At 50.8% G+C, this 12,401-nt stretch overlaps 1 protein-coding gene across 1 annotated transcript in view; it reads right to left on the reverse strand.

The window, feature by feature from the left end:
• Window positions 1–11,361, reverse strand: part of LDLR (low density lipoprotein receptor) — a 31,549-nt gene extending 20,188 nt beyond the window's left edge. Inside the window, exons 1-4 of the mRNA XM_027050516.2 lie at window positions 11,151–11,361; window positions 3,897–4,019; window positions 3,326–3,448; window positions 1,410–1,796 (exon numbers count right to left, since the gene is read on the reverse strand). Coding sequence (XP_026906317.1) covers window positions 1,410–1,796; window positions 3,326–3,448; window positions 3,897–4,019; window positions 11,151–11,217 — 700 coding nt within the window. The 5' untranslated portion in view covers window positions 11,218–11,361. The remainder of the gene's footprint in view (window positions 1–1,409; window positions 1,797–3,325; window positions 3,449–3,896; window positions 4,020–11,150) is intronic.
• Window positions 11,362–12,401: the final 1,040 nt, after the last annotated feature.

The following is a 12,401-nucleotide window of genomic DNA, read 5'->3' on the forward strand; positions in this document are numbered from 1 at the left end:
ACTGAGGGATGCTGGAGGGGTTTGCGTGGGGGGATGGGCTAAATGGGTAAGAGGCATTAAGGAGGACACTTGTTGGGATGAGCACTGGGTGCTATACTTAGGGGATCAATCACTAGAATCTACTCCTGAAATCATTATTGCACTATATGCTAACTAACTTGGATGTAAATTAAAAAAATAATTAAGTAAACAAATTAATAAATAAATAAATACGGGCACCTGGGTGGCTCATTCGGTTAAGCATCCTACCCTTGGTTTCTGCTCAGGTCATGATTTCACGGGTCATGAGATCGAGCCCTGTGTCGAACTCTGTGCTGACAGTGAGGAACCTGCTTGGGATTCTCTCTTTCCCTCTCATTCTGCCCCCCTCCCACTCTCTCTCTCTCAAAATAAATCAATAAACTTTAAAATAATTTAAGATTTTTTTCAAGCAACTTTTTAAAAGTCTAATTACATCTCCCCAGAGATTACCACTAGGGAGAGCGCACCTGGGCAAAGATACCAAAGAAACAGGAACATGAAACCCTGGTCTAGATTCACAGGAGCTCTACATCGCTAGTTTTACGACAAGGAAGCACGGACACAGGGCCTGGGCCTGGGCCACACACCTTTCATCTGCCCCGTCTCCAACACGGGAGCCACTCACCACGTGTGGCAACTTAACTGTCAATTCATTAAAGTGAAATAAAACAAAAAACTCCACTCTCTGGTCACACAAGCTCCATTGGGAGGCAAGGACTGCTCTGGTCAGCACAGACGTGGGACGTCTCCACCACCACAGAAAGTTCTATTGGGACGCACTGGACTCCAACTGAAACCTGCAAAGTCCAAGGCCTTTGCCCCATTCTACTGGGGAGGAGAACACAATGCAGTGAGGTTGGGTCCCTAGCCAAGGGTCACAAAGCTTGGGGGTCACCAGCCAGGCCTGGAGCCCAGAATCCTTTCTGGACCACAATAATACTGCAACATGCAGCTTGCTCCCTTGTAGGAAAAAGAGCTTATTGTGTAAGTGTTAAAGACAGAGTCTCCTGGGGGTCCTGGGGGGCTCACTCAGTTGGTTAAACGTCTGACCCTTGATCTCTGCTTAGGTCACAACCTCGTGGTGTGTGAGTTCAAGCCATGTGTTTGTTGCTTGCTCGGGATTCTCTCTCACCTGCTTTCTCTCTGCCCCTCCCCCACCCCTTGCAAAATGAATAAATAAACTTAAAAAATTAAAAAAAAAAAAAAGCCTCCTTTTAGGGATGCTCTCTTCTCCAGGTGATCAGTAACACTGGAAGAAACACGAAACGAGATGGACTTTCTTGCTGTGTGATCTGAAACTGTTTAACCACCAAAAGGCCCACCCGTCCCACACCGGGGGGGGGGGCACAGGGACAGGTCAGAGGACCCACCCCCGATGGCGCCCCTACCACAGTTCTCCTCGTCAGACTTGTCCTTGCAGTCAGGGCCGCCGTCACAGCGCCAGCTCGAGTGGATGCACTCGCCACTGTGGCAGTGAAACTCCAGCGCTGAGCAGGGGTGGTCATCCCCTTGTGGGGCCGACATGTTGCGGCCCCCGCAGCGCTGCGGCCACTCATCTGAGCCATCCTTGCAGTCCGGGTCGCCGTCACACGCCCACAGCTCGGGGATGCAGGCGGAGTTGTTGCACTGGAAGTGGGCGGGGCTGCAGGTGGGCATGGGGCAGGACGCCTCATCGGACCCGTCTAAGCAGTCGCGGTCCGAATCACAGACGAACTCCAGGGAGATGCACTTCCCGTCCTGGCAGCGGAACTCATCCTGGGCACACGTCTTGGGCACTGCAGGGGAAGGAGGGGGATGGGAAAAGACAACGGGGTCACCAGAGAGCCTCTCCTCCTCAGTAGCAGCCCATTCCACAGATGAGGACACCGAACCCCAGTCCCATCACGGTGGACACTGACTAGGGTTAGACATGCATTTCTAAAGTAAGTGTATGTGGGGACGCTTGGCTGGCTCAGTAGGTGGAGCCTGTGACTCTGGATCTCAGGGCTGTAAGTTCGAGCCCCACCCTAGGTGTAGAGATTATTAAAAAAAAATTATTTTTAATGTTTGAGAGAGACAGAGCACGAGTGGGGAAGGGGCAGAGAGACTGGGAGACACAGAGCAGGCTCCAGGCTCTGAGCTGTCAGCAGAGCCCCAGGCCGGGGGGGGGGGGGGGGGGGCTGAAACTCAGGAACCCAACGGTGAGATCATGACCTGAGTCCAAGTCGGACACTTGACCTACTGAGCCATCCAGGCACCCTAAAAATAAAATCTTTTAAAAAAAGTAAATGTATGTGAACACTCATGTGCTGTTTTTTGTTTTTTTTTTAATATCCTGGATTTTTACATTTTCTGAACTTGAAGATCTGACATTATCTTTGTTATTTAATGGAACCTTGCTCCATTAAAAAATAAAAACAAAGGGGTGCCTGGGTGGCTCAGTCAATTAGGCACCTGACTCTTGATTTCGGCTCAGGTCATGATCTCAGGGGATCAAGAGATGAGCCCCGCATCCAGCTCCACACTTAATAGTGTGGAGCCTGCTTGGGATTCTGTCTCTCTTCCTCTCTCTCTGCTCCTCCCCTGCTTGTTCTCTCTCTCTCTCTCTCAAAATAAACAAATACATCTAAAACAAGAAACAATACAGTTTTTTTTTTCAAAAATTTTTTTTATGTTTTTACTTTTGAGAGAGAGACAGAGGGCAAACGGGAAGGGCAGAGAGAGAGGGAGACACAGAATGTGAAGCAGGCTCCAGGTTCTGAGCTGTCAGTGCAGAGCTTGACTCGGGACTCAAACTCACGGACTGTGAGATCATGACCTAGCTGAAGTCGGACACTTGACCGACTGAGCCCCCCAGGCGCCCCAAAATGATAGTTTAAAAACTAACCAACTAACATGAAAGAGTCAGGACAGACACCCAGCTCTCCAAAGTGCGCTCCTCCCTTGTTTCTTGGCAGAACCCTCAACTTGGTGAAGCTTGTTTTCTTCGTTGTCAATGGTTAGCTGGGTGATCAGGTCTCAGCCAGGCAGGACCTACTGTGCACTCAGCCTCCCAGCGTGGCTGGTGGTGGTCACGGCGACTCACCAGAGCGTGTGCCATGTGGTTGGGAGAGACACCGGGCAAGACAGCCTCGCTGTGTGTGCGGATGACCGTCGACGTGATGCCATCGCTATCCGCTGCAATGCCCCTTGGGCAAGGCGGGGTTCGTAGTGTGAGGGGCGTTGGCATGAGACCCCAAGAGACAGAGCCAGGTGAAGAGCAGCCTATCCGCAGCTCCGGTTAGGTCAGAGGGGTAGGGGCGGGCAGGGGAGGGAACACACTTACGACAGCCTTGCTCGTCTGAGCCATTCTCGCAGTCCACCTGGCCGTCACATCTCCAGAACTCAGGGATGCAGCGGTTGACACGGCCCCCACAGCTGAAGTCCCCCGGCTTGCAGGTGACAGACACTGTGGGAGAAACGGGATCGAGCCTTCACTCTAAGGGAAGCCCGGTCTGCCTCTCCAGCCCCCGCTTGGCAGAGGAAAAACAGTTTTCAAAAGGAGGGTGCCACGCCCACCTTTCTGGGTCAAAATGAAGGGTATCTCACGGAGCTTGTTAAAAAAATCAGACGTGAAGTGATGGAAAGGTTTGGAAGGAGACAGAGGTGGTGGTTGTATAGCATTATGACTGTATCAATACTACTGAACTAGTCAGTTTAAAATGGTTAATTTTATCTCATGTAAATTTCACTTTTTTTTTTTTTTTAAGTTGTTAAAGTTAAGTTCTAGAAATAACTCTTCTCCCAAGTCCCAATTCATGGTCGAACACATCAATCTGCGGACTGATTTCCACCTCATCTGTCACCCACTGTCATCAAAAAGGGCAGGAAGCATGTTACTCGCAAAGGGGACTCACTGCAGGTCTCCTGGGACTCATCGGAGGCATCCAGGCACTCGGCGCTCCCGTCACAAACCCACTTGTAGGAGATGCACTTTCCATCTTGGCACTGGAACTCGTTTCTCCCACATTTCTCCGCCACTGAGACAGAAGGGGAGAGAAAGGACCATTCAGTGCCAGAACCAGAAACTGACGACGTCACCTGTGTGCGTCTATTTCCTGCCAGCTGAAGAATGAATCGGATCCTTCCCAGGAAACAGAACACACACAACAAATTTCATAAACCAAAAGTATAGTGGAGGATGCAAAGAATAGATCTAGAAGAGTGGCCTGCCAACAACGTGTAAAACTTGACATGATGGTATGGGTCCATTAAGGTAGGGGGAAAAAATCCTCCCTTGCACATGAATAAAGCATATTACAAACCTGTGCTGGAAACAGTAATGAAGAAAATGGACACTATTAAATCATCAAGCTGAAGGAAAAATGAGGGGCCTTCTCTAGTAGGTAGGGAGGAAATAAAAAGAGACAAAATTCTGAGAAATCATTAGTTTATTTATTTTTTTGGGTGGGGGGAGCAGACAGAGAATCCCAAGCAGGCTCCGCACGGTCAGCACAGAGCCCGATGCCAGGCTTGATTCATGAACCAGGAGATCATGACCTGAGCCGACCATCTGAGCCACCCAGGTGCCCCTAGAATGTCTTTTAATCTACTTCAATACAGATAGAGGTGGGGTAACTACCAGTTTCCTTGGTCTACTTGTAACTTTAAATCTTCACATTCCTTTGAGAGTAAGGATCCAAATTTATGTCACTAAGAGGTTTTCAAACTATCAAGACTCTTAATCTCAACTCAGGTCTTTGTCTTTTTTCTTTTCTTTCTTTCTCTTTCTCTGTCTCTATTTTGAGAGAGAGAGCAGTTGTGTGCTCACACACAAGCGGGGGACGGACAGAGAGAGAGAGAGGGAGAGAGACAAAGAATCTCAAGCAGGTTCCGAGCTGTTAGCTCAGAGCCCACAGTGGGACTCAAACACAAACTGTGAGATCATGACTTGGGCCAAAACCAAGAGTCAGATGCTTAACCAATGGAGCCACCCACGCGCCCCTCAGCTCAGGTCTTGCTCTCAGGGTTGTGAGTTTGAAGCCCTGAGTCAGGTTCCCATGCTAGGGGTGAAGCCTACTTAAAAAATAATAATAATAATTGGGGTGCCTGGGTGGCTTAGTCGGCTGAGTATCTGATTCCTGATTTCAGCTCGGGTTATGATCCCACGTTTGTGGGACAGGGCTACACAGGGAGTGTGGAGCCTGCTTGGGATTTTTTTCTCTCTCTCCCATTGCCCCTCAATCCCCCTCTCAAGCTAGCTAGCTAGCTAGCTAGCTAGCTACATACATACATACATACATAAATAGGGGCACCTGGGAGGCTCAGTCAGTCAAGCGTCCAAGTTCGGCTCAGGTCATGATCTTGCGGTTTACAGCTTTGAGCCCCTACTGACAGCGCAGAGCCTGGAGCCTGCTCTGGATTCTGTGCTTCCCTCTCTTTCTGCCCCTCCCCAACTCACACTCTGTCTCTTTAAATAAACATTAAAATTTTTTTTAAATAAATAAATCTTATTCATGATGGTATCCTACTTAGATTTAAAATCTCAAGTCAGGGGTGCCTGGGTGGCTCAGTTGGTTGAGTAGCCGACTTCGGCTCAGGTCACGATCTCACAGTCTGTGAGTTCGAGCTCCGCATCAGGCTCTGTGCTGACAGCTCGGAGCCTGGAGCCTGTTTTGGATTCTGTGTCTCCCTCTCTCTGACCCTCCCCCGTTCATGCTCTGTCTCTCTGTCTCAAAAATAAATAAACGTTAAAAAAATAATAATAATAAAATAAAATCTCAAGTCATATTGTACAGTTTTTTGGTTGTTTAAAGATTTTCAACTAATCTCTACACCCAACATGGGGCTTGAACCCACAACCCCGAGATCAAGAGTTACGTGCTCCACGGACTGAGCCAGCCAGGCACCCCAAGGCTGGGTTAATCATTAACAGTTGGGCACATGAAACCACAATTCAAATAGTGTTCTTGATAACTTATTTGTATTTATTTTGCCTGACTTACCATCATATCCGATTGGAACATCTGTTTTATCTTTTTTTTTTTTAGTGCTTATTTACTTTTGAGAGAGAGAGAGAGAGAGAGAGAGGAGAGAGTGTAAGGGGGGGAGGGTGCAGAGAAAGAGGGAGACACAGAATCCAAGGCAGGATCCAGGCTCTGAGCTGTCAGCACAGAGCTCAATGTGGGGCTTGAACTCATAACCCTGAGATCAAGACCTGAGCTGAGATGAAGAGTCAGACACTCAACTGACTGAACGACCCAGGTACCCCTGTAAGATTCATTTTTAAGCCATTTCTGCACCCAACATGGTGGGGCTGGAACCCACAGTCCCAAGACCACACAGGCTCCATCGACTGAACCAGCCAGGTGCCCCTAGAAGAGAAAAAAAGAGAGAGAACATGTGCAAGTGGGGGAGGGACAGAGAGAGAGGGAAACAGAGGATCTGAAGCAGGCTGTATGCTGACAGCAGACAGTCTGACGAAGGGATCGATCTCATGAATTGCGATATCATGAACTGAGCTGAAGTTGGACACTTGACATACTGAGCCACCAGGAGCCCGTTTTTTGTTAACTGGGGGGGAAAAAAACAAGGTTCAGAATAGTTTGTAATAGTTCAGTATGGTCCTTTTTTTTTTGAGAAACAGAATCTTATCTGTGCTTCTGCATAGGGAATAGTGGCCAATTCACTTCAGTCATTTTTCTTCAAGGAATGCTTTATTTTTGAGATTTTTTAAGAGGTAAGAAAGAATAATTAAGTGAAATAATTGCAATGCCAGTCGCTGCATACGCCTGACTTTCGTGCTAGTTACTCTAATTTATCTCTAACCTTCCCAAGTGCCTTTTGTGGTCTTTGGTCATTCCAATGGGAGTAGATAAGCCCAGAGACCTCCAGGCCCCCTCGAATATTTCAGCTAGGTTTGAACCCAATCTTGAACCTGGCCTGAGGGCTCGGGGGCTAGGGACTTTGGGACCCAGTTTTAAAAAAACCACCTTCCGGGGCACCTGGCTGGCTCAGTCAGTTAAGCATCCAACTCTTGATTTTGGCTCAGGTCATGATCTCACGGCTCGTGGGTTCGAGCCCTGCGTCAGGCTCCATGCTGACAGTGCGGAGCCTGCTTGGGATTCTTTCTCTCCCTCTCCCCCACTCATACTCACTCACTCTCTCTTTCTCTCCCTGCCCCCTCAAAATAAATAAACTTAAAAACAAATAAATAAATAAAATTTGGGGGGCACCTGGGAGGCTCACAGTCAGTTAAGTGTCTGACTTCGGCTCAGAATATGATCTCACGGTTCATGGGTTCGAGCCCCACGTCAGGTTCTGTGGTGACAGCTCAGAGCCTGGAGCCTGCTTTGTATTCTGTGTCTCCCTCTCTCTCTGCCCCTTCCCTGTTCCCGCTCTCTCTCAAAAATTTAAAAAAAAAATTTTTTTTAATAATAAGTAAATAAGTAAAAAGCCAACAAACTCTGGGTCTTCAAAGTTCAAGTCCAGTGCTTCTGCCAGAGGTTAGGAAACCAGTCAGATGATACTAGGAGAAAATTGAGGGGGGGTTGAAAGGAGAATAGAGGGGATACCAATAGAGAAATAGAAGAAGCTCTTAGAAGTCCAAAGAGTGACCTGAACAGGAGGAGTCTCTCAGACCTGCCTCTACAGTACGCCCCACACTGCACTGACTCATAGCCGAATCGTAATTGTACCCACAACGGGATATGACTCACTTCTCGCTGCTGGCACACAGGGTGGGTAAGAGAGTAATTGGAATTCCAGGACTCAGAAAAAAATTAAAAAGGAAGTTCAGGCCAGGGGCACTCACAGTAAGGATGGTGGGAGGAGAAGCTTCTGTCATCCCCTCCTCCCCTAGGGGCTCACAACTTCCATTACCACTAATCCACTGCTCTGGCCTGCCAACCTTTGCACAAAGCTCTATTTTACCAACAGAACGTGCTACAGGAAAGACTGGAAATAGTAGTAATAGCATTGCTGGTGGGGACAGGGATCAGGAACAGTGAGCACCGAGGGACACCCCATCAGATGGGTGTCCCCACAGCAGAAAACACCATCCTGGCAAAGGGTCAGAACCAGTCCAATTTAAATGTTGATTTTTTTTTTTGAGAGAGAGAGAGAGCAAGAGAGAGCAAGGGAGGAGGGGCAGAGAGACAGGGAGACCCAGAATCCAAAGCAGGCTCCAGGTCCCGAGCTGCCAGCACAAGAGCCCGACACGGGGCTCAAACCCATGGACCGCAAGCTCTTGACCCGAGCCGAAGTCAGCCGCTTAACCGACTGAACCACACAGGCGCTCCAGAACCAGTCCAATTTAAAGCACCATCACCCAAAGAAACCACAGGGTTTTCTTGCTTCCTCCTTGTTGCCCAATCAAGGCTTGGTTTTCCTGGTCAGTTTCATCTAATTTCAGTAAAAGCAACCTCCAGCACCCCACCCCTGAACTCTTCTCTGCTAGGGTTGCACAAGAACCACACCCACCCGTACCCCTGCCGGCCCCCGGCCCCCACGCTCAAATCTCTAAATAGCCTTTAAATCTCTCCTGTCACGAGTGACAAGCCAGGAACAAGGTTATCGAAACGGAAAAGGAGAATACACATTTCTGCTTTTTCACCAGCACACAAATGAGGTGGTAAAATGCTTTCGATGTTTTCTTTCCCATGCTACTGAAGATAGCTGTTGTTGAGGGCCATCAAAATTATAGAACCATTTCCGTGGAAAAAAAAAAATGGCCAGAGCTAACGGACTCAGCTGAAAATGAACAAGAAATCAATTTACCAAGGGCTCTTTTCCAAACTAGGTGATCTCAAGGCATTTTCTTCAGGGGTGATCTCGATGGAAGATTTTGCAGTCAGCTCCTTCGGGGTGGGGTAGCCTGTTTCTGTGGTTGCTCATTGCTGGTAAGTTCCACAGTGTCTTAGCAACAAATGTCACTTGCTTGACAGCTGGGTAAAGTGTGGACTCTATTAATGTACTTAACGCGGGATGTGAGGGCCATCAAAGCACTGAGCAACAAAGGTATCTAGAATTGGATCTTATCGGGGAAGGAACCCTACAGATAAGAGCAGAAATATCCTGGAAAGACACAGTGAGCCAGGTAGTTCCCCTTGAAGCTTTGCAGTCTCAAAAAAATCTCCCTGTCTTTTTGCCAGTGTTGTCCAAGAAGAAAAGTATGCCCAGCAATGACCACTGAATCCCCCCGGGGGGCATGTTGCGAAGGCTGAGACAACTCTTCGCAGGATGCTCTATTTTTTCTGAATTGGGGTGTGCCCTGGGCATACTTGATACTCCGCAGATAACGGATTTTGACCCGGCTAAGTGAACACATGCAGCTCGGATTCCAAGGACTTCCATTTCCAAGGAAACGGGACAAGAAATTCCATCCCCTGCCACCTCCCCAAAATGCTTTAAAGACCGCTAAGGAGCGAGCTGGCGCAAAACAGGGCTGCCACAAATATACATCATCAGGTTAACACCAGAGCAGAGTAGCTGCTGGCTCCCAGGAGTCTGGGGAACCCCTCAGGTCTCAGAGCCTCCTGGCGAACACAGATTACATCAGATCCTCAGCTACTCGGTGAGAGAGAAAACTAAAGTCAGCAACCCATCTTGCTCAAGACATCACTGCCATCATTTCCTCCTCGGGATGAAGCCCATCAGCGTTTGAAACACAGGTCAAACCAAGTGCCTCTTGACAAGCCACGCTCCCTCCTCTTCACACAACTGGGTGGCAGAGTTATCTCAATAATCCTCAGCTGTATGGCATCAACTCCCTTCCTCGCCTCTCAGCCAAAACTGATGCGTCACGGGCAGGAATTCCAAGAGTTCAAAGCGCCCCACGCAAAGCCACCGCCCCATCCGTGGGAAAGTTTCCGGCAATCCCGTTACCAGGCAGCCCCGATTCTTTTATGGGCTGCGCCGGTTCTAAGTAGGAAAAAGATCATTTATCTAATATCCAGGGCGAGGTCAGATGCCTCCGGCAGTTCATTTAAAGCCACCGGGTAACTCAGGAGCAGGCACCAACTAGTCTCTTCACTAAATCTCAACCCCCCCTGAAACCCCCGAAGAGGAAAAAAGTCGTCGAACCCCCCTTCAGAGCTTCGAAACAAACAGGGCCACCCTGAGGGATCCATCCCATGTCGGCGCCTCCCGATCCCTGCCCGGGTGGAAGGTCTGCGCTTCCGACCGAAGAGGGGCGGGCATTTCTGAGGCAACGGTTCCACCAGGGAAGGAGGTAGGCCCTGAGGGGTGGCCTGGGGACACGGATGTGAACTCGACCCGGGGCAGCGACGGCGGCCGCGGGGACGAAATGGGCTCGGGCCAGATCTCGAAGGAAACCTTGGGCTGCGCGAAGGCGGCCCAGGAGCGCGGTAGGCACCTTGCCCATGCTCACGGAGGCGACTCCGGGGGCCCGGGACGCGTCGCCTTTGTGACAGGAGCGCTGGAGGGACGCGAGGGAACTCCTTCGGCCGCCTCACGGAACCAGGTGCTTCGCGCGTCCCAAGCCGCACCTCGAGCCCCGCCCAGCCCTCGTCCCAGCCCCGCCCCGGCCCGCGCGCCCCTCCGCATCCGCCGACTCCCATTGGCCGAGGGGAGTGGCTCGAGGCTCGCCTGTTCCAATCGCGCCCAATGGGAGCTTGGGGACTGGCCCTCGAAGCCGGAGGCGGGGCTGGAGGCGGTGGCCACCGGCAGAAGCGCGCGTGTAGCGCCCGCGAGGAATCGCAGCGTCCGGCTCCGCGGTCCGGAGCCTCCCTAGCGCAATACGAAGCTGCCTGGGGTGCGTGGGTACTTGTCCGCGGGCGGGCGCGAAGGAGCGCCCGCAGGGACCTCGGGCTTCTGCTAGTCCTCTCCCTAGAGCAGCTCGGGGGGGGGGGGTCCCTGCCTCCCTAGGGCTGGAGAGCCCCGTGTCCCGGTCTGAGGGAAGATAAGGGGGTCCCCCCTTCTGGCAGAGACTTGTGGGGAAAACCTCACCCCGCTTCTCCTGACTCCCCCACATCCCCAAACCCTCGCAACCCTCAGCGCTCCCTCCAGCCGTTTGGGAAGGACTTCGTGCCATTTTCCCACAAGTCGTAAAGGATGGGGGCATTTTTCGCATCCTTCCCGCAAATTACCAAGGGGCTCCCCAAGTTCTGGGGGTCATCTCACCGCACGCGGGCGCCTGGAGCCAGCCTTACCTGCCGTCCCCACCGCTGCGAGGAACAGGGCGGCGGCCCAGTTCAGCCCCCAGCCCGCGGCCCTCATGCTCCCAGCCTCCTCCCGTAAAACACCGGCCCGAGTCTGAGTCCGCAAAGTCCGCGCAGGAAACCCGGGTTTGGCGCGGCCCGGCGGCGACTGCCTGCGGGGCCCCAGTCATTTGCAGCATTTCAATGTGAGTTTCCTCGCAGGGGGAGGAGTTTGCAGTGGGGTGATTTTCGAATATCTTCACCTCACTGCGGGAGGAGGAGTTTCGAGAGGAGGAGTTTCGAACGGCCGATGTTACAAGGGCTGTTAACCCGTGAAGCCCTGAGTCGGATTCCAGTCTTTTCCAAACCTCGCTCCCGAATCATCTAATAGGCTGATGACCATGGCCCCCTGTGCCTCAAAGGGAAAACGGGACGTATCGCAAACTTTACCGTCGCCTTTCCCTACTTGCCTTTGCCTTTCTAGGAATCGTATAGAGATGTTAACTGAGTTTTCTTCAAAATACTCATCAGTGGGGAATTTAAATAAAATCTTCACAAAAGTACAGCCCCCAACTGATCCAGTGAATCCAGCGTTTCGATCAATATGAGCAAAAACATCTCTAAAGTCGTTGATCCAGTCGGGGTCTGGACCTAAATATTGATTTATTCTTTTGGGAGAAGGACTCGAACAACCAGGCTGCTTCCTCTCCCCGAAGCAAAATCAAAACAAAACAGCTTGCAGAGTTGAACCTGATCGCCTTAATCACAGAGGGCTGATGGAGAGCTGCTTTTAAGAATGGAGTCTCTTTTGGGTGAGATGCCAGCAGCCCCTTGCCAAAAAGGCACATGTGAGAATCTTGCCTGAACCCCATTAAGGGTCTGGCAGTCTTGGAAGGGTCCCCCAGGAATGAGCAGAATTCTCTGGGGTTTTACACATTGATCCTGGGAGGGTGAACTAACCTCTCAGCAGGCTTATGGGGAAACCCATGAGAGGAGGCAGAAGGGGGACGATTGAAACCTCAGAAGGAAACGCGCGATTAATCCAGAGTAAGAAAGAGCAGTTTGGAGCTCCAGCTTGGGAATCAGACCCTGGGTGAATAAATTAGCTTTTCCAACGAGGAAAGGAGAGGAAATCATACTTGCTTCCCTTACAAGGCAGGTTCGGGGGGGGGGGGGGGGTGGGGGGGGGGGGGGGGGGGGGGGGGGGGGGGGGAGGGAGTGTCAATTGAGATAATTAGCAATCACCTGGGAAAATTTGTAAGG

The sequence above is a fragment of the Acinonyx jubatus genome, chromosome A2, assembly GCF_027475565.1.
Source record: "Acinonyx jubatus isolate Ajub_Pintada_27869175 chromosome A2, VMU_Ajub_asm_v1.0, whole genome shotgun sequence".
In the NCBI taxonomy this organism is placed as follows: Eukaryota; Metazoa; Chordata; class Mammalia; order Carnivora; family Felidae; genus Acinonyx; species Acinonyx jubatus.